This window comes from Gavialis gangeticus, unplaced genomic scaffold, assembly GCF_001723915.1.
Source record: "Gavialis gangeticus isolate Ggan-Ray unplaced genomic scaffold, GavGan_comp1, whole genome shotgun sequence".
Lineage (NCBI taxonomy): Eukaryota > Metazoa > Chordata > Crocodylia > Gavialidae > Gavialis > Gavialis gangeticus.
Window position 1 is genome coordinate 157151681 of NW_017729025.1, and position 22077 is coordinate 157173757.

A 22077-nucleotide genomic window follows, 5' to 3' on the forward strand; every position below is an offset into this window, starting at 1 on the left:
GGTCCTCAGCGCATTCGGCAGGAGACCCAGAATTGGACCAGAAGCACTTCTGGTTCACTTCTGGGTTCGTTGGGGAGCACGTTAGAGGGGCCTCCTCATGCCCCCACCCTGCTCAGCAACTGATGCCTCCTGGGTCTGGCGGGGCACCTGGGGTACCCTCACAGCCAACTGCTGAGCCGGGGGGGGCAGGCCTCAGTGGTGGACCCAGAAGGAGACCAGAAATACTTCCGATCCACTTCCAGGTTTGCTGTTGAGCATGCAGGGGTCCACCCACGCTCCTGTGGGATGCTCCATCCGCCCTAGCATCACAGCGTTCATGAGCCATGCCTGGTACCTCAAGGCATGTAGAAAAAACATTTAAAGCTGTGTCTATGGCCAAATCGCTGATTCTCTGAATCGGCATTGAATCTTCAGATTCCGATTCAGCCAAATCAAATCGGGACAGTGATCTGAATCAACAAATCAAGTCACTGTCCCCGATTTGGGCCAAATCCAAGTCCAATACAGCCATTTCGCACAGCCCTACAAATAAGCTATATTCCAGACCAGAGCAGGTGGTGGCTCAGATCTGGCTTCAGCCCAGGGTCTGGGGCCAAAGCCAGAGCTGAGCCAGTGCCTGCCCTGGGCTGGTACTCAAATTCAAGATGAGCCCCCGCCCCCATCACGCTGTTGGGAGGGGGTGGGGGTTGTAAATCTCGTCTTGGATCTAAGTAAATATGGTAGTTCTCATTTGTAAAGGAGCCTACACTGCAGAAATTAAATCCAAGCTCCAACCCATCCTGCACCAGGCAGCTAGGGCAGCTCATTCCAGAGAAGATAGAACATTGTATGCAAAGGTCTGTAATCAATGAACGGTACTTATATATTAAAGTACAAACTATATATATGGTCTTTTGCTTTGAGAAAATTAATAACTTACACTTCAAACAATCTTCTCTCTCAAAGGGGTACCCAATAGTTCCAATATCAATAAACAATGGCAAATGGATGACAGTAGCCAAAGAAGAGAAAGCGTACATCCCCCAGTGCATATCATTATTTAAATAAAATGAGTGAGAAAGGATTCCAGAAAGAAAATACTAAAGCACTCACTTCAAAATCTATAATGGATCATAAATTATTTAACAAAATTATATCATACTACAATTAAAATAGAAATAGACAGAACTGCCTTACCATCCAAATCTTGGTTCCGGTAGAAAGTTTGCCATGTTCAGCGAACATCCATCCATGATAGGAAAGCAGCATCTTTAGCGAGTAGCGCATTGTGATAATGAGGGCCACCCACAGGCCTGTGCCAAAAAGTATCCCACTCACAATGTTCTGTGTTTGGTTGGACATATAACCACTATTTAAAATAGAAGCCATTTTATGCCAATTAACATCCCAAGAGAGAACAATTCCAATACGAACCCTACTCATGTCCACTGATTACTCTTAATGTTAACATCTATTTTGAGACCAAGTAATCCTTCAACAGATTGCTGGTAGAATCATAAGATTTCAGGTACGTAGAAGTCACTTTTACATAAAAACAGTCTGAGAACTTCATTTCAACTATTTGTGCCCATCACAAAATTATGACATTGCTTGCCTCTAAAATATACAGAGCCCAAGCACTAAAAGAGAAGGGGTAGTGAAGGTCTGGAGTACCTTCTTCACAAGAACAGATTACTGAAAGGTACAGCAAACCAGGATTTTGCGTGCACTGGCAAAGCTTGCATGCAGAAAGCTTACATCATGCCTGCCCATTCTTTGCCTGCTTGTGGGCTTTTGCTATTCTCATGCAAAGAACATTGGATAAACAATATTAGAAAGGGTACTTCAGTGCTTGTGTATCAAATAAATGGAATGCATAAAACAACAATAATAAGTCAAAACAAGGGTAAATGCCTAACATACTCAGTAAGCATTCTCAGTATCTTAGGCTCATAGCATTATAGGAAAGTAGGACTGGAAGAGAACTGATGAGGTCAGATAAGTCCAGCCCTCTGCTCAAGACAGAAACATTTCTGCCTAAACTATCCCAGCCATGTGTCTATCTAGGCAGCTCTTGTGGAATTGCCCTCCCCGGAAATTTTCAACTTCTCTAAGTAGCCTGTTCCTATGCCTAACCACCCTCATAGTTAGGGCCTGGTTTAAAACCTCAATTTCAAATTTTTTTGTGAAAATCATGAAATTAAGTGATTTTTCATGAAAAATGTGATTTGCAATGAAATGCCATGATATGGCCATTTGTTGGGGAGTTCCCCGGCAAGCAGCCATATCATGGCATTTCACTGCAACAAGATGGCTGCTGCAGGTTGAGGAAAGCATTCCCCAGTGAGCAGCAAAAGCTTAGCAGCCCAGGGAAGGGGGGCAAGGTGTCACAAAAGGGACAGGGGGAGAAGAAAACTTGGGGATGGGTAGGGGAGGGGCTATTTGCACCTCTGGGCAGGAAAACTGGGGCGTCGGAGGGGGCTGGAAGTGCCTAGGGGCTACCTGGGCAGACAGCCCTGGCACCAGGTAGGAGAGAGGCTGTTTAAACCAGGCCCTACTCATAGGGTGCCTATACATGAGCAGCGAGGCTGCTTCAATGTGCTGTAATAGATAAGCTTTAGTTAAAGTGCCCCCACCGCCATTTTTCAGCATGGGGACACTGATACACGAGATGTTCCAGGCACTTTACTTAAAGCTGCTCTTGGAGCAGCTCTAATTAAACGACACCCCACTCACCTGCACATGTATAAATGCTCTTAGTCAGAAAAGTACTTAAACTCCAACCTAAAATTTCCTTTGCTGAAGTTTGAGGCCATTGCTCCTAATCCTGTCCCTTATGGGCATGGAAAAAAAGCTAATCTCCATTCTCCCTAGCATCAGCCTTCAGGTATTAGAAGACTGTTATCAAATTCCTCCCTTAGCTGTCTCTTCTCCGGGATCATTTTAATCCTAGTTTTTTCAGCCTTTCCTCATAAATCACACTTCCAAGGTCTCTAAGCATCTGTATTACTCCAGGGGACTTTACTCAGTGTGTTCACATAAAGTTGTTATTGTTTATTTCCATGCAGCTCTACCTAATAGAATAAACTGAAAAAGGGCTTAAGAGTCAATTTCTACAATATAAATGCAATCATGGCAATAGCATGTCTGACAGTGTTTAATATGCATCACACACAAGCAATCTCCCAATATGCATATCACTCTTCAGCTACACGTGATAGTAACTTTTAACAGCCTAAGTCTAGACCATGCACATGGCAGGAAGAATTGTACAAACTTCTTTGTATACCCTCTAATCATTCACTCTTACTCTGATAGTCACATCATCTACTGTTGTTGTTCCTGGTGAAGAAGAACTTTCTAATCATGTCTTCCCTCAATAAATACTAATAAAAGGATGTAGTAATACCAGCATGGTAATTTGCATATTACAGTCAGCCTGCTAAGTCAGCAGAGTTCAATGGAGAACAACAAAAATGCTCTCCTATACCAACCTCCAAAGCCCTGTGGGAATGGACCAGGGGTAAAGGAGATGGCACTAATGAATCCGGCAGTCTCCAGCCATGAATCTGCACGCAGGTGGCAGCAGTCTGATGCTTTTCTTGCACCTGGGTTGAGACAGGGGTGCAATTTGGCAGTAGCTACTGTGACTGAGCAGTCCTACTCAGGATCCCCTCTGCTCATGCACCATGTGGAAGGGGTTAGAAAAGGTGCCCTAAACATGGGCTGTCTTATCTGTTCCTGGCTGGATAATGTGTTCAGAGGGATCACTCATGGGTCAAAAACAACATAAGAATGATTTTTGCAACATGGAATGTTTGCACTTTGATGGGTAACTAAGATAAGGAACAACCAGAAAGAAGAACTGCCATTTGTCTCCAGGGAACTAGTAAGATACAACATCAACACTGTAGCTCTGAGTGAGACAAAGTGACTGGATGAGGGCCAGCTGAGGCAAGCAGATGGAGGCTACACATTCTTCTGGAAAGGGAAACTGGCCTATGACAGTTGGGGGCTGGCATGGGTTCCACTGGCACCAGGAAACTACTCCGCTTTCCAGCCCACACCATGTTCCTCCTCGCTCCCAGAGGCGAGGCAGGGGCTGGGACTGGGAAACTCCTCTGCTCCCAGAGGCAATGTGGGGGTTGGGGCTGGGGGCTGACACAGGCTCCGCCAGCACAGGGAAACTGCTCCGCTCCCCAGCCCACCCCACATGCCTCCTCGCTCCCGGAGGTGAGGTGGGGGCTGGTGCCAGTTTTTTAGCCATTTAGTAGTTTGTCTTTATTGTCACTAGTTTATGCATTTGCATTTAAACATATTAAAACAGGAAAAGAAGTTGCAAATGGTGTTGTTTTTGTTATAAGCATCCTAAGCTGTGTAATCTTGAGTTTGGGGGTGCTGGTTACAGCTGTGTTGGTCTAAGGGCATAGGCACACAAGTTGCTTTGGGTAAATTAGCTGTTAGCTGCTTTTTCTATCATTTTGGAATTTCTGGAAATTAGACCATTTGAAATACCACTTGACACACAAAATTACACAGATTCTGTGATGAAACTAGGCAGCCAAAAGCAGAGAAATCCTGAAAAATTTATTTTCTGAAACATACAAGACAAAGGAAAATGGGATGGAACTTTCTGAAAGGAAGCGATCAAATGTCCATGAAGTCAAAATCTTAACTGATAATGTTCTCCTTGCAGTGGAGTTAAACTTATCAATGCTACCAGTAATGGAAATCCAGTCATGTTGGCAAATATGTTAAAATTCCTGAAAGCTGAAGAAGTAAGAATTAGGCATTTGAATTTATTGGCTGCATAAATTCTGTAATTCATCAAGAAGTACTGAGTGAAATGCGTACATTGCCATTCCACACTTTGATAGCTGACGAGAGCACAGATCTCTGTTACAGAATTAACATTTTGCTATGTAAAATTACAAACTATGTATGATTTCACTCATCAGACCAGGTTTGCTGGAATTTAAAAGCTGACAGCTTGTGATAGCTCTGCTATTGTAGTAGCAATTAGGCAATTTTATGCTGACAGCAACTTAGATATGCAAAAGATAGTAATGTTCACCTCTGATGGCGCTTCAGTAATGCTTGGAAAGCGCAATGGTATGACTGCCGCACTTCGCCAGTCTATTCCACATCTGCTCGAGCAGCACTGCGTGGCACACAGGAAAGACTTGGGGATTGATGTTGCTTGGAAAGATGTACTTTGATGAGGTGCGTTGAAACTCCACTACGGACCATACATACACTTTTTAGTAGGTCTTCTGTAAAAAAATCTAAGTTTGAAGAACTATCTAAGGCTGCTGAGTGCAAAACAGTTTCATTTAGGTCACTGAATGAGGTCAGATGGTTCTCTAGACATTTTGCTGTTAGTGCCACGATGAAGAATTATACTGTGTTGATGGACTACTGTGCACAACAAGTGGCTGAAGACAACGAACCAATTCACAAATACTGCTTGGACAAACTGCAGAAACCAGAGCATCATGTTGCACTGGCCATACTAAATGGTGTCTTAGGTGAACTGGCTGAGTTGTGCAGAATGCTTCAATGAAGTTCACTAACAATAGTAGAAGCATTTCAGTCTGCCAAAGCTAAAATTGCCATCTTCATTCGCAGTATTTTGGTGAGACTGTACATTTTTCTGAAGACATTTAAATCTTAATGTCATCATTTGAATCACCTGTTGACACTACATCAGTTATTCAATTCATTGAACGTACATGTGACCACATGGACAACAGATTTCCAGAAGACGAGTTGAAAGAATGGTCAATTTTCAACAAGGATTCTTTTTCCTCTTCATTAAACAAGAATAATTTCTCTTTTGGGCACGAGGAGCTGAAAACACTGGCAACAAGATATAGCACCTTGCTAAACAAATCTGTAGAAACTTTTAAGAGGGACCTATGCAAACAATATGTGAACTTTAAATTAACTGTTAGTGAGAAAATGAAAACTGGGGCAATAAAGACCTTTGAAGACATGGTCACCTACATACTACAACAGGAACAATTTAGTGAACTGCCATTACTTGTTGACATCTGTGACACTTTCTAGGCATCTAGTGCAGATGGTGAGAAATGGTTTAGCCTCACAAACACTATAAAAACAAAGTCTAGAAATCGTTTACAAGTTGATAATCTGGATAAGCGGATGCAAATTAAACTTCATTAAGCCTCAGGAAAGACTGTTAAACTGGACACTGTATTTTCTGTTTGGAAAACCGAAAGAGGTAGATGGGAGTAACTCGGGTAAATAAAGTTATAGTATCATCTTTTGCTGCTATACTGTGTTATATTGTGGGGCAGACTGAAGTGGCGCATGCCGAAAGGGGGAGGTGGGACCAATTCGTGAATGGACTGAAGCAGCACGCTCACAGACTAAAGTGGCACACTCACAGACCACTACAACTTAGAGGGAACATTGCTCAAAACAACCATCCTTGACCTTCAATACACTGACAACTGCACCATTCTTGTGCACACTGAGAAAAACCTCCAGATAGTGATGGATCTTTTTAGAGAAGCCTAGCAAACTTTGGGCCAATCTCTCAACACTGAGATGACTAAAATTCTCTATCAGCCTGCCCAGGGCCATGAATGTGACCCCCTCCCCTCAAATTACCATCAAGGGATGGTAGCTACCTCTCTCAGAGAGGGAACATTGATGAGGAGATCCAACACAGGATCTGGTAGACAAGTTCCTCCTTTAGGAAATTGCTTTGGTGTGTGTCTTTAGTCATTATGATCTCCGGAAAAACACCAAGATCCAGGTCTACAATGTAGTCATCATCCCCACTCTCTTCTGTGGATGTGAAACATGGATGACCTACTGTCATCTCAAGAGCCTGGAGAGGTATCATCAATGATGCCTCTGGAAAATCCTCTGCATCAAATGGGAAGATGATCACACAAACACCAGCATCCTTGCTGAAACCAATGTTACCAGCTTTGAGAAAAGTGATCCTCAAGCACCAATTTCACTGGACTGGACCATTCTGTGCAGATACCAGACTCTCAAGTCCCAAAACAAGTGCTCTACTCCCAGTTCAGTAATGACCCGAGATCTTACGGTAGCCAGAGGAAATGCTACAAAAAGATTTTGGAGACATACTTCAAGAAAACAGATGCTGACATCAAGAGCTGGGAAGGGCTGGCTGCTGACTGACTTCAGTGGTGCCACAACTTCAACCAAAAGGTAGCTCATTGAGGTAAAGTACCTTGCTCTTGAAGCAAAGAAGAGAACGGAGGAAGGGGTAGGAAAGAAATCCTAGCCTATGGCTCCTGTGGAAAGACCTGCAGCTTCTGAATTGTTCCCTTAAGTCATCTCAAGACTTATCAAATGAGTCATGGTAGAGATCATCCTTGAATCAAGGAATTGCCAAGGATGATTTATGAGGAAAGGCTGAAAGAACTAGGATTAAAATTAATACATTAATGTCTGTATCATATAGTGCTATGACAAAATAGGTAGTGGTTTGTCTTAAAACAATTAAGAATAAAATTAATCCATAAGAGGGAATAGGAAAGGCACTGGTATACTTACGTTGTATCAAGAGTTTGGTTGATTTTAGCGATTATTCCTAAAGAAGGATCAATTTTGGCATACATTGTTGACATCACGCCCACCACTACAATAAGCCAACTGGATGGACTAGCAGGATACACACCAGTAATAATCCCATTCTGGAAAGACAAAAGCCCTCACTTAATTCTTCCATGCCAAAGTAATTTATTTCGCATTACCACACAAAGCCTAACTACAATTTTATTGATTCAAGCTGCCTCATTCAAGACAGCTGTGAGTGGCTGCAGCAGGGAGTGCCAGCCACAAGGCAGGACAGGGGCCGCTTTTCCCCCGTGCTCAGCAACAGCTCGTTCCCTGCCCATGGTCCGGTCCTCCCCTCCCCTCCCCTGCCCTTCCCCATCCCCTTCTTACCTGAGTTTCCCATGCTGGTGCAGCCACGAGGAGCCATGTGGTCCCAGGCCAGAAGCCCCTGTGCAGGGTTTCCAGCTGGGGGGGGTGGGCCTTGCTGTTGCAGAAGCCCGCCGGGGCTTCTACTGGGTCCTACTGCCCCTGGTTCCTGTCATCTTTGACAGGAACCAAGGACAGATAAGTATTAATTTTCTAAATTTTTTTAGGGGCCCCGTGGGCTGGATAGAATGGCCTAGTGGGCCAGACCAGGCCCGCAGACCATATTTTGTGCCTCCCCCCAATAATAGGCCAAGAAGTGCCTCACTTCAGCCTTCACACAGATATTGTTTCCACAAAACATCCTTCAATGTCAAATTCTTCACTTTCCCCTTAGTATTTTCACTAAAACGTTCAGTGTAAAGATGTTTTCCATATGTACTTCGACATTTAGTTTTAACCTATTTAAAATACCAAACAGATCCAGGATTATGTAAACAAATCTACAGAATGTCAGTACCTTGAATCTGATGAACTTTTTCTTCCAGGAATGAAGACCAGAGAGATAGACCTGCTTGAGAGCCTCATGGCTCATTCGCAGGTCAATTCCATCTGGAGTTACTGTAAACTGAAATGCTACTGCTTGATGGGCTTCTGCCATTTTCAGAGAGTGTCCTGCCAAAGAAATAAATATTAAAAATAGTAAATTTATATATTCACATTTTATATTCTAGAGGAACTATTAACTTGGAAGCTATTCCATTGTCAGCAAAATATCTCTAGCTTACTCCATTAAAAAAAAAAAAAATTTCTGAAATATCCTGGAAAGTGGTATGTATAGAATGGTCTCATTTCTCTTCCATGTGAACAATTTCAGACTTGTAGTGTAAGGGAGCTTATACTAGATAATCTAACAGACCCCTTCTGTATGATATTCCCACATATAAACAAATCATCTTTTGGGAATACAGTGAAGGAAATGCTATACCATGATATATGTGAGAGAGCACCAAAAAAAGGAAACCAGGATAGGATACATAAAACTGCAACAAGGTTAATGGCTCATAGTATGAATAGGCCTCCTTCTGTCTGTGACAGATAATAACCACCACGTTACCATCAATTTAGTGAGCCATGACCTGACCTTCCCCCTTTCCAGGCTGCTGGGTTACAGTGATCGGATCTTCAATTATAATGCATAATCTTCTTAGTCAGAATTCTGCCCTGCTAAATAGTGTTAAACTCCACCCAGTCTTGTTTACAAGGGCTTTAATTTGTTTCAGGTAAGGTCGTCAGAGTTCCTAGAGGGGCAACATATGAAAAAGGGTTTCACAGAGACTGAAAGGTGTGGTAAGAATGTGCAGTGATGATTGTATTTAAACTGAAACTTGGGGTACCTATACACATGCTGGGGGGCTGGGAAGAGAAAAGGAAGGGGGCATTTTAATTAAAGTAGCTCTCGGAAGCCACTCCAATTAAAATGGCCACAGTGTCTCGTATTCAGCATCCCATGTTTCAAAATGGCGGTGGGGTCACTTTAACTAAAGCTTATTTGATGAGCTTTAGTTAAAAGCACTGCTGCTGCCATTTTGAAATATGGTGATGCTGAATACACAAGACACTGCAACACACTAGAACATCCTGATTAGATTAAATTAAATCTGCTCTGACACATTCTAATCAGAGCACGTGTAAAAGTGCCCTTGGATACCATTTCTGGAAGACATTGCAGATCTGATTGCTACATCAACTTATTTTTCTAAAACCCAGCATAAAGATGGGTCAGCCCTGCAGCATGAAGCCCAATTTGATAGCTGCCATGAGGAAAATGATCTTCCTTGTAAGAATGTTTGCATATTGTGACATACTCAGTGGTAGACTAAATATACATAGACAAGCTGTAAATTCAAAGGCTCTCTGCAGCACTGAAAGCAGGTCAATGGTAGTAGTTTTTACTCCAGCAGGATGTAGGTGCAGAGACTTCCACAGAGCCTGTCTTTCACTCTGTCCCACTAATACTTCTCTAAAAGACAGAAAAAACTCTCTCAGACAGCTGAAGTCCTTTCCCATGTATACCCAACTTGGTTGTGTATACAAGGAGGAGTGATTTTTCAAGATAAAGGGCACAGTGGGATAACTGCAGGAGCTAAACCATATCAATAGCATTAACCATGGTTCGCTGAGAAAGTGGGCTGCAGAGGAATGGAAATTTGTACTAAAAAAAAGAAAAGTGAGATTCAGATTTGGGTTGGAAACATAATGTGTCTATATGCTCCTTTGAAATGCCCCACCTTATTTACATCACTCATTTTTTCCAGTAAGGCACATCTTTATATAACTATCTAGAAACCTGCTTGTGCTTACCTCTAGTTTACAGATGGGGTAGAGATACACCTTACAAAAATCACTGAATTGGAGATGCATGGATAAGACCAAACCCACTTCATCAAAGCCATGGAAGGATACACACAAAGCATACATCTTTGATTCTGTCTGTCTGTAAAGGTATGTCTCTATCCTGCCTTCTGCCTGACTTCATACTAAGGGCCTCATTGCATGAAACACTTAGCACGTTTTATTTAAATCATAGTAAGAATTACCGTGCTGCATTAAAAAGTCAGAACATGTTTTGAGTAGTCACATGCTAATGCTGACTATGATCTTTCAGTCCACATCTTTACGTGCAGCTATGCTGCTGGTGGGCAGACAGAGAAGGAGCTAAGCCAAGGAGTCTTGAACTGGTTCTGGTGAGGTCCTGGGGCTGAGACTGACAGTGAAATGGGAATTTCAAACAGGCTCCAGTCCCCAACCACCTGCAGGATCCAGCAGGAGAGGTGGCACTCTCCCCCAGGCTCAGTTCTGTTTGCCTCTCCCACCTGCCACCAAATTGCTCTTATTATCTCTGTGGAACAGTCAGATGATAGCAGAATGCATGTGACTTCAAATTACTAATTTTGCTATAATACAAGTACACTTAGCACATGTTTTCCTGCTTGTATGCACTGACAATTGTCCTTTAAGTGCAGGCTAATTACCTCTCTATTTTACAAAGGCACTATTATCTGTACTCATACATTTGTTAAGAGCCTGTTTACAGATAACACAGAAATTAGGTCCAACCCACATATTCTGGTAGGGGCAATGGTCATTCTGGAGTCTCCTATACATGGTATGTTATGAATTCAGCTACACTGAATCCATTTAAAAATAACTGTTAAAAAAGTGGTGCCTGTTCAGACAGATGACAATGATGTGTAAGACACAAACCACTTCCTCATATACAAGTCAGCAATGCACATACCTTTATATTCCTTCTTTTCCTGATAGAACACAATATTGTCAAACACAAGCTACCAATATGACACTAGCTTAAACATGAAATTTAAAAAACATTTAATTGAAATGATTTTTATTTCTCTCTGGCTTTTGGGGCTTGAAAACTTGCATTTATATTTATTTTTGCAACCTTGAAGGCTAGAACCCTGCCTAACTTTCCCTCCTTCCCTCAGGATTGATGCACTTGGATGACTCCAGCCAGTGTCTAGGGCTTATATGATTGCACACTCCAAGACTTTCAATAAAACTGAGAAAACTGGCAAGAAAATAATGTGGAGGCAACAGATTTTACTAAGGGTAACAAGGAAATATCCAGATGACATACAGCCACACACATAATTGTACAAGGTAAGTAAAGGATTTATAAATACATACCATTTTACTTTTGCTTAAAGTGTCAGCCTATGAGGCTGGTATCAAGTTTCTTCTCCTACAAAGACGGACTTGTTCTCCAGTTTACTCACACAGTGCATTTTTATCATGTTAGAAACATACTTTGCAGCACAATAGTTTTTTTAGATAATATCCATTATATTAAACTGGTTTCCTCGGGACAAGGGAAGAGGGTTTATAACCTCTTTAAACCTAAGCAGAAGACATCTTACAGACTAATTTATATAGCTAGAAGGAAAGGTTGTCCTGAAATCCTTTTATATATGCCTTCTCATTGACCAAGGTGAAGTAACTGCAAATCGCTCAGCATCAACTATGAAAAACAAATTAGTTTAAAAGTTTAATTTTAATATCAGAGGGTTATATAAGGCATTTAATAGAATTGTCTCTAGCAAGTATCTATATGTTTCCACACAAGAAATCCTCTAATCTCTATTCCACGCATAAGTAAAGACGGGATTAATTAAAAAGAAAAACCAATCAAAATAAAACCCCAAAACCTAATAGCAATGGTTTTCTTTCACTGCTCCTTCCCTACACAAAGAAATACAGCTTTTCAGCTAGAATTACGACTCTTATTTTGAGTTTTCAGAATTAAAAAAACCACAAAATTCTCCCCCTTTAAAAAGTTCTCTTTTCACCCCTTAAAAGCCACTTCAATAAGGATCTGCTCTACATTTCCCTCCTCCACATTCTTGAGGCTGTCACGTGTTTGCCAGACTAAGTAGGTGAAAGGGGACAGGCCAACTGAGCATGCCTCTGATTTATATCAACTTGATTTGTGTTAAGTAACACATAAACCACTTCAGTCATTCAAACCAAAAGGAAATAACTCATTTTAGCTGCAGACATCCTAGGCTAGGTACGGACATTAAAAAATCCTGAGGTGAAATCAGTTTTAAGTTACACGGTTTTCTGCAAGCGAAGTAGTTTAGATGGGTAGCAAGCAGAACACGTAGAAATGATGTGGACAAATTGGAGAGAGTCTAGCAGAAGGCAATGAAAATGGTTCAGGGGCTGGGGCACATGACTTCTGAGGAAAGACTAAGGGAACTGGGCTTTTTTAGTCTAGAGAAGGGAAGACTGAGGGGGAATTTAATATGAAGGGAGGTTCGAAAGAGGATGGAGCTGGACTGTTCTCACAGGTGGCAGATGACAGAACAAGGAGCAATGGTCTCAAGTTGCAGGAAAATGTTTAGGTTAGAAATTTGGAAGATGTGGGGATGTGTATGGATAGAGAGATCAGAACCACTCCATCCCCCCTCAGTTAAATCTTACTGTAAAGTCCGCTTCATATGCTATCTTCACAGCTTTTGGCCATTTAGGTTACCATGACAAAGGTTTAATAATTAACTTGATATACCCATGACCCAAAGACCCTATGATTTTAGGATGTTAAATGTTTCACTTTTGATATCAAAACACATCATGCCAAACAACATAGGAAATCAGTGTCTCAGCTGTGGGAAACCTGGCATCATGATTCCCCAACACAGGTCTGTTACAGGATCACCATTCACTTAAACAAGTGAATAAAGTCAACTGGAGGTGTTAATGGATGTTCAAAGAACAGGCTTCCAAGACCCAGTGAAATAATTACTGCAAATACTTGAAAACACACCAGGACCACAGCGAGGTGAAAAGATTTAGTGCAATTTGAAATATTGCAGACATGTTGTGTACCATTTGGCATTTACCACCAGGACTCTGATGAGAATTTGGGGAAATGTTCTTGGGGGCCACCCTTTCATATATTCAAAGCCTTCACAATGGCGTCTAGAATGAATAGGGAAAATACAACGGCTCTTGACGGTCATCTTTCCTTTTTTTTACCAAAAAAAAGAGGAGGTACTTTCCCCTTAACAAAATGTCCAAGCACTTCCTAACCCTGAACTCATTTTAGCTGCTTATTTCCCACTCATAGTTTGACTCATCTCCTACATATTCTTTTTCTGGTTCTGATTTCCTCTGCTGAAGCATGGCACTGCCACTTCCCCCACAGACAGGAGACTGAGACTCAAATCTGAGAAAAGTGCATTTTTTAAGCAAACTATTCCATGGGTCTGATTCCTTTTCCTGCAGTGGAAGCAAACAAGTAAATGCAGAAAAACCAAAGTGAAATGCACATTTCAAAGATACAGAAATCCAAGACAGCTGCAACCACCATTGTTACTACCTGCAAGTCAGGCAGTGACCTAATTTTAACACTATTTTAAATAACTAGGTGTAGGTCATTATGAAAAGTGTTCATAGTTACCACTCAAATGCCAAAGGATAAGGAAGTACACAAAATGAAAGTCTTCCCTTCCCTCTCCCACTATGGTCTTTGGAAGATCAAAGGTTAATGACTTAGAGAAAAAAGAAAGAACAACAAACATGACAAGATAACACCACAAAGTAGGCTTTCATACATTAGAGACCCAAAATACACTTGTAATTGGTCTATTAAACACTCACTCAGGCAGCAAACAACAAGAGAGAAAAAGGTGAGAAGAAATCCATACTACTGTTACAATGCTTAGAGATTTTCAATGGCAGAAGGGGAAAGGGGAATCAATAAACAGGACATGAAATTCAATTTGACTTAAAAGTTGATTATTCTCACATCTCATTAAGTCATAATAAACTTTCCATTTGATGTTAGCCATCTTGAACCAAAGGTCTTGGGAAACTCTGCAATTGGCTCAGAACCTCTGACTATTCTGAAACAGCTGAATTTCCGAAGGAAAAACCCACAAGAGCAAAATCTTCTTTTAATAAACGTACACAGAAATAAGAGATACTCCACAAATGGATGTAGATTAATAAACCATATGTGGTTGTCACAAGAGCTGCTAAAAGCATTTTCAACAACTGTTAAACTCCAGGCTCTTCAAGACATTTGACCAGATTATATTCCTAATCCAGCTATTTCTTCAAAGCAGTTAAATAAATATAATCTCTCAAGGGTCAAGGACTGTTCAGCTATGAGGAAAATAAATCGCTAAATAAACTTTAATTTTTTGTTTTCCCTTTTAGAAGTCATATGAAAACGATGTGTTCCCACTAAAATTCATTGGCACTCTACAGAGCTGACAGTTTTGCCATTAGGCTAAACCAGGGGTTGTCAACCAAGGTAGGCATACCCTTGTGGGTACTTGGGAAGGCCCCAGGGGGTACATGGCAGTGATGCACAGAAGCAGGGGCACTTCCAGTTTCGCTGCTGTGTGGGGGGGACTTCCCTCAGCTTGTGGATCAGCCCCTGCTCATTGACCATTGACCGGCTGGGAGACCTCCCACTTCTCAACCAGCCGCTGGGGGTACACCAACCAAAAAAAGGTTGAAAACCCCTGGGCTGAGGCATAGTACAGGCCAATTTTTTTAGTGCAGACTTAGTGAAATGTAAGACAGCATCATGCCTCAGAAGTAACACAGATGAAACAGAAGTACAAGATCAACCTGTGTGTTAACTATATTATGTATTTTGGTGTTGTGAGGGCCCTATCATCTAGTCTGCAGATTAACCCAAACAACAATATCAGTAGAAACTGAAGCTTCACCAATTTAAATGGACATTAAACAAACAAAAGAGAATCGATTCACTAATCACACTCAAAACTGCAAACTACTTTGCTTATCTAGTGCAGCTGAACACACCTATCACATAGCACTTAGCAGTATACAGACCTTTTAAAGCACTTGGCAACATTACTGATTAAACCTAACAACTCCTTTGTCTAAGGAGCTACTACCCCTAACAGATGGGAAAACTAAAATGGAAGATTTCTGAAACAGAATTTAAATACATTTAACTATTAAGAAATTAAGCTTAAAAACCTGGTTAGAGGAACCAACTAAGAAGTATTATGCCCAGATGTGGTTACCACATTTTTTCCTAACAGAACCAAAAGTTGTCTAGAAAGCCAAAACAATTTTCTGAATAATCCTTATAGCTTTCAACATCTCATATAAACAACTGACCCACGCAGACTTAAAATAAAGTTTGAGATTCTACAGATTTAAAGTTGATCAAAGAATGCTAACAGGTTACACTTCAGTTCTTTCCAGCTACTTGTTATTGCTGCTTGTAGGTGTGCCTTAGTACAGACTTTCAATGTCATCTCCACAAAGTGCACAAATTATGTCATTTCATTCTATAGCAGTTTACTTAACTTAGACTTTTCAGCTGGCAGTGAAACTGCAACAACTAAAGCATAACATACCTAGTGCCAATATTAAAAATGACTCTTTCATATGCAAACCCACTTCACAATCAGTTACACATTTTAGTGGTAAGAACCTTTTCTATATACCAGTGGCTTGTTTTTATACAGCAAGGCTCCTCCTAACAAAAATTAGCCTTATTCACAGCATCTTCACCTGGATTTAATGTTCCATAAATGCCATATGACCTAAATGAGAAGACAGGTGCACACACTCACTGGCTGCTAGCATCATTTATCTGCATTTCAACTTCCAGCTGCTTAAAAAAATGCGAGTCAGTGTTCTGCTCTGCTTTCTCTCCAAGTCTTATAAATAGGTTGAAAAGTAAATGCTGAAAGTAAAAAATAAAAAAGTCTTAATTTATTCTTTAAAAAAAAAAGAGGACTTATATTTTATAAGACAAGTTCAGAGTCTCAAAACAGCCATCTCTCATAGAAACAATTAACCATTTTATTATATAAAAATACAATACCCTTTTACACCAATGTAAAGAGCTGGCTTTTGTACTAATGATTTTCTTAAACATGATTGTGCATCAGTTACTGAGTAGCCCTCAAATGTCAGTTTCTGTTTGGGTTTTGCAGAGGATCCAAAATCTATTAATTTGTCCTCTTGGATTTTTTTTTGATCCTAACTAAATGAGTATCAAGTTTATCAAGATGATGGGCAGCAAAAACCAAGGAGGAAGAACCAAACTGAAGCTGGGATTTCAGGCACAATAGGGTATAGATTAGGGATGGGTAATTATGGCTGGAGGGCCACTTAATGAGTTTGGTGTCCTTTTATGGGACATCTCTCTCTCTCCCCGCCTAAACTGTCCCCACATGCCCTGAGGCACAATGTCTGGGCCCTGCAGCTTACACTCCTGCTGTGAGTGCCAGAAGCAGAACTGGGTGGCCGTCGGATTCAACTACTGACACTGCCATCAAGTTCCCAGTGGGGATCAGGGAGACTGCCCAGGACCGCAACTGTGGACCCAGACGGATGTCACAACCCCCACCTGGAACCTGCTAACAACATCCACAGATGATGCCAGCACCCACCAGCGCATGTGCCAGGAGTTGGTATAAGATGCGGACAGGGCCAGGATGTGCCCACCTGCCCAGCACAATGCAGGAGCTGGAGAAACTGACTCCCCCCAGGTCAGATCCCGTCATTTTGCACTCACCTGCCCATGGGATCATACAGTGTATTCTGGTTTATTAGTCATTGGGATAACTTGTCACAATGGTCTTATTAGTCAGTGCACTGAATCTCTACCAGTGCTACTGGATTAGTACAAAACATTTTGGCTAACCTGTCAGTTGTTAAGGCAGAGCTAGTCATTTCCACATGTATATATACACATTACATGACAATATAAATTTTCTCCTGATAATTAGGCAGCATGAAAGGCACTAACCTGTGCCCTCCATAGCACCCGTCAAGCCAGCTGGTGATCCCAAAGCATTGGACATGGTTCAGTTTTTCTTGGCTCAACAAGACGCAAATACTAGTATTTTTTATTTATTACATCATGTACTATCTCAATTGTGTAACTGTTTTGCAGTGAACCCTCTGAATTTTTCCAGTACGAAATTATATAGTAAGCATTTTTCTGTACAATTGTACAGTTCTCATTTAGCATGCCATACAGCATACAAGTTGCACTTGGATTTTTTCCCCTTATAAATGTCAAAAATCATTCTTAACTAATAATTGCTATGACATGCAAAATAGATTTCACAAAGTTGAGAATGAATACCTTCTGATGGATACCCCTGGAGTGACAAATTAACCAGATTGTACTTTATTCTCATATAACCCAGTGTTCAAGGCCCACAGGGAAGACCTAGATTTCAACCGAATGGCAAGGTACCCGCATAAAGTTATTGATTTGAAGTTACATGGACAAGTTAAGATTTTTAAAATTACATTTTATTAACATTTTAATTATAACGTCCAGAAGTTTCTATTTCCTTTTTAAACAAGGTGGGTGTCAAAGTCATCTGTCCCTGTGGGATTAAGTTATCTGGCCCATAAAACCAGAAAACTGGTGGTACCAGCATTAATTGCTATGGCTCTAGAATCCCTGACGGTGGCTGCTTCACCCACTGCCAATTCCATCCCATGGACAGCTCCACATATAACATGGCTACACACTCCTGTTACAGCCCACACAAGAAGCAGCAGCAGCAGCAGCAGCATGAATTGCTGAGGCTCCAGAAGCCACACCAATCAACAGTCACTACTTGTCCTGGAGCCAAATTTCCAACCCCATGAAGAAATCCAAGGGCTGGAGGACCCATTTCCATGGGCTGGATCTGGTCTTGGGACCATATTTTTGACAGTCCTGATTTAGGGTTTTCCCTATTCTCTTGCTGAGTTTAAGAACATCTTTTGCACAAATTTGAGTGCAACATGAAGCACTGCTTTCAATCTGCCTGCTGCTCCTGACTCGCATTTATACTTATTACCGATTCAGATTCCTAACTTACCATTTAAATGTAGCTCATATTGAACTGTTGGTCTGCATGTGTGTTTGCAAAAGCAGATACTCAATGCTGACCCAGGCCCCTCACCAACTTTCATTATAAACTTTTTTTCACAAATTAAAATGTGATCTTTCATGTTGGTGACTTTTTAAACATGGTCCTTTATATGAAGTATTAGAGAATATCGCCAGAATCCAAGATGACTTTGATTTTAAGACGACTGCCCAGTAATTAGTTTCTATACATGAATAAATTTATAATTTTTCATTATTGTCCATTTATAGAATCTATTGGAGGTTAAATTCATCCCCCCCAACCACTGCAGCATCTCATGCACCAGTAGGAGGGGAGGCAGTAGACGGAATCAAGAAGCCTGACCCAAATCCTTTCCACCCCCCACCACTTGAGCCCCATTCCCCCCACCTCAAAGCTGTGACTACACTGGGATTCTCTCTAATGTTTTCACCATAATAATACTAATCATTTTAGCTTCCCTGGTGTTACAGTACATTCTCAGTTACCTAATCTCCCTAGGAAAGCCCAAGGCAAATAGCAAATTTCATTTGGATAAGTGAACCGCAAAAAGATCCATGAGAAGTGCAGCAGTTTCTCTTCATTTTCATTTTCTTATTGCCTTCCTCATGCCCTACCATCCATTTATGACATGATATGAGGTTCTGGACCTCATTTCTACTAGTTTGCTTGTCATTGTTGCTAGTCACCAGGACATGTATAATAGCATAACATCAAAATGTCAGTAACCAGTTTGCTGTGCAGATAATCTAGGGATGCACTGTAATAGTGATGCGTGGCCTAGCAATGGTATATACATACCCACATTTAATTATTTGGAAGGTTAACTGAACACCTCTTGCTGGGCTTCTCAATCAGCGCTAGAAGTCTTGTCCTACAACTAGGATGGTCAACCTGTGGCACAGGTGCTACAAGTGACACCGGAAGTCCGCGTGTGTGGCTTGCAGCAGACTAGGGAGGGGCAGACAGACGAATGCCAGATAAGTAGGCTTGGCAGGATTTGATTTTTTTTAATCAATAAACATTGAGTTCATCTGACACTTGCAAACTGACGGAAAAATATTTGTTGGTAATCATCGACAGTTACATAAAGGAGATGTAAAAAAATACATACATTCTGGGATGGAGGTAAGGAAATCTGGGGCAGGGGGTGCTGCGCGCGTGCAGGCATGAGCACGTGCGCACATGAACACACATGGCAGCTGCTGCAAGAGCTGGAGGTCATGCTGGTAGGGCTGTGCTGGAAGGGGGTGGAGGGGTGAGGTAGCAGTGGGGAGCCTGGTGCTGGTAGCTGCTCACCTCTGACCAGGTCCCAGCCTGGTGATTGGGAGAGGGGCCAAACTCCCACAAAACTCAGCCTGGCCTAGCAACTGAGTGATTAGGGCAGGGGCCAAACTTCTGTGGAGGCCAGGCAAAGCTCCATGGGAGTTTGGCCAAGCACAGTTTTACTGGCACAGCCCTACTGGCACTTCCTGGGAGCCAAGCACTCCCAATACAGCCTTACTGGCATGGCCCTCAGCTGCTGCAGCAGCTACTGCATGTGCCTGTGTGCACTGAATCAATAACAATAAAAAAACACCCCTAAGTTGTGCAATCCAGAAAATGTCATTCCATAAAAAAATCAAAACAAATGCTTAAAAATAAACACTGATTTTAGATGGTGAAATAATAAAAAAATTGAATTCTGCCAAGCCTACAGATAGGGTAGGGAGCAGAAAGCTGAGCAGAAGATCAGGCAGGAAGCAGAAAGCAAAGCATCAGTTTGGTCAGGGAACACACAGCACAAAGCAGAAAGAAAAGAAAAGAGATTGGTGTGAGGCTACTTTGTGGTGCACCAAGAAGCCTGGTTCCCACAGATCCTGTTATAGAACAAGACTTCTCAGTAGACAATGTGAAGAAGCGGTTGACTCCAAAGCACTTAACTGGAGATCCACATAGTAAAACACAAAATGTTCTATTAGTTATATATTACAGGGAAGTAACAAGTATTATAGTTTCCAGGTTAAAAAAAAAAAGGCAGCAAGAAACTAAAACCAGAATCAAGGAAGATGTTTCATTCACTTGTCATATGATTTGTATCCTTGAAAGAGCCGACTTCTAAACAAGCCTGTAAAGACTGCTTAGACACTATTATCCACTTAAAAATTCCATTTCAGAGAAGCACTTTGTTTTCCTCACATTCTACTTATCCTTAGTCTTACCTAATTACCCTACTCAACTTCAGCAAGAATCCTCACTCCAATCAATTTCTGTCACTGCAACTATTTACTGCAAATGACTGAGAAGTTGTCTTTCCAGAAGATTAAGCAAACATACAACAGTGTTGAAAGAAACTTTCTGAATCAAAGACAAATGTTTACTTCAGAGAATTGTCTTAAACAAATTTTCCTACAATAGAAACTCATTTAACTACCAATATGCTCTGCCTATCAGATGACTGATGGCATTGTCATGAAGATAGAATAAAAGGAATTGAGATAGAAATGGCAGGGGCATAAACAAAATGTTTCAGATATTCATACTGAATCAAAGAAACATGAGGTTTAACTACCATTTCACTTGGATTAGAACTAAGCTAAATTGACAGACTTCCTAGTGAAACAATTATATCAGAATGGGAGCACCACTATAATTAAGCCTGAGGTCATCTAACATTTTTCAAGGCCTCTAAAATCTTTATGCTGGCTATCCTTTAATATCACTGAGACTCATGCAACTTCAGAGAGGGGTTAGTGCTCCAGGTAGGGTTGTTTGAGCAAAGGGACTCCTTAAATAAAGCCCCCTCAGGTCACTCAACACCAATTTTAAAATTATCTTATTTTCATGCAGTCCTGGGGTTCAAACCACAGCTCTGATCCTTTCTATGCTTACATCACCCACTCATAACTGGAGCTCATCTAGTGCTGTCAATGCTACCCCATTCAGGGAAGCAATATTTCAAGCATTATTCAGGGTAAAAAGTTGAATCTACAAAGTTGATCAAACTAAGTTGATGAACCAAGGAAAAGTAATTTGTCACAAGTGCAATAAGACTGAAGATCTGTTGCCAGCTCATGCATGCCTAAGAAACTGTTCTGTACACATCAGTTATATTCTACATGGAACCCTTCTGGAAACATTACCTTTTTTTTATACCTTGGTATTGTCTAGTACCTCCTCCTGAATTTTGGCAAGGCAGCTTGTGGAGGAAGAGGTTGAAAACCTAGTGAAGTTGACATATGAAACCACTATCTATACATAGATGGGACCAAGGACAGATCTGGACCGTGGCTGCCTTTGCTGCCCTTGGCATGGCGCTCAGCCCTACCCATTCCTGTTGAGTTAGCATGCTGCATTCCTACTGTCACCCACAGGAGGGCCACGGCTTGGCTGGGAGCCGACAAGATGAAGCTGATGGCCTGGCCCTCCCTGTCACCACATGCAGCTCCTAGCACTCAGCCAACAGAAGCGGGAAGCTGTGCATAACGGAGTCAGCCCCACGTGATGGAGCTGGGCCTACCTGGCCACATTCCCTGCCACCACATGTAGCTCCTGCGACTTGGCCAGAGCTGCAAGCCACTGGGGGACTCCAGCTGCCGTGGGCCATAAGTGCCCCAAGGGCTGCCATGTTCTGCTGCTGCTGGTGGGGGCTAAGCACCGTGGGAAGGGTACAAAGGGGAGCCTGTCATGCACATCCCACTGTACCCAGACCCACCACACATACACCCTCCCCCACACCGTCACCCACCTGCAGCCT

General features: G+C 41.7%; 1 protein-coding gene across 2 annotated transcripts in view; it reads right to left on the reverse strand.

Moving 5' to 3' along the window:
* Positions 1-22077, reverse strand: part of CPT1A (carnitine palmitoyltransferase 1A) — an 84248-nt gene that overhangs the window by 48637 nt on the left and 13534 nt on the right. For both annotated transcript variants that reach the window (XM_019519844.1, XM_019519843.1), the window contains exons 2-4: positions 8423-8577; positions 7537-7676; positions 1177-1348 (exon numbers count right to left, since the gene is read on the reverse strand). In XM_019519844.1, coding sequence (XP_019375389.1) covers positions 1177-1348; positions 7537-7676; positions 8423-8563 — 453 coding nt within the window. In that variant the 5' untranslated portion in view covers positions 8564-8577. The remainder of the gene's footprint in view (positions 1-1176; positions 1349-7536; positions 7677-8422; positions 8578-22077) is intronic.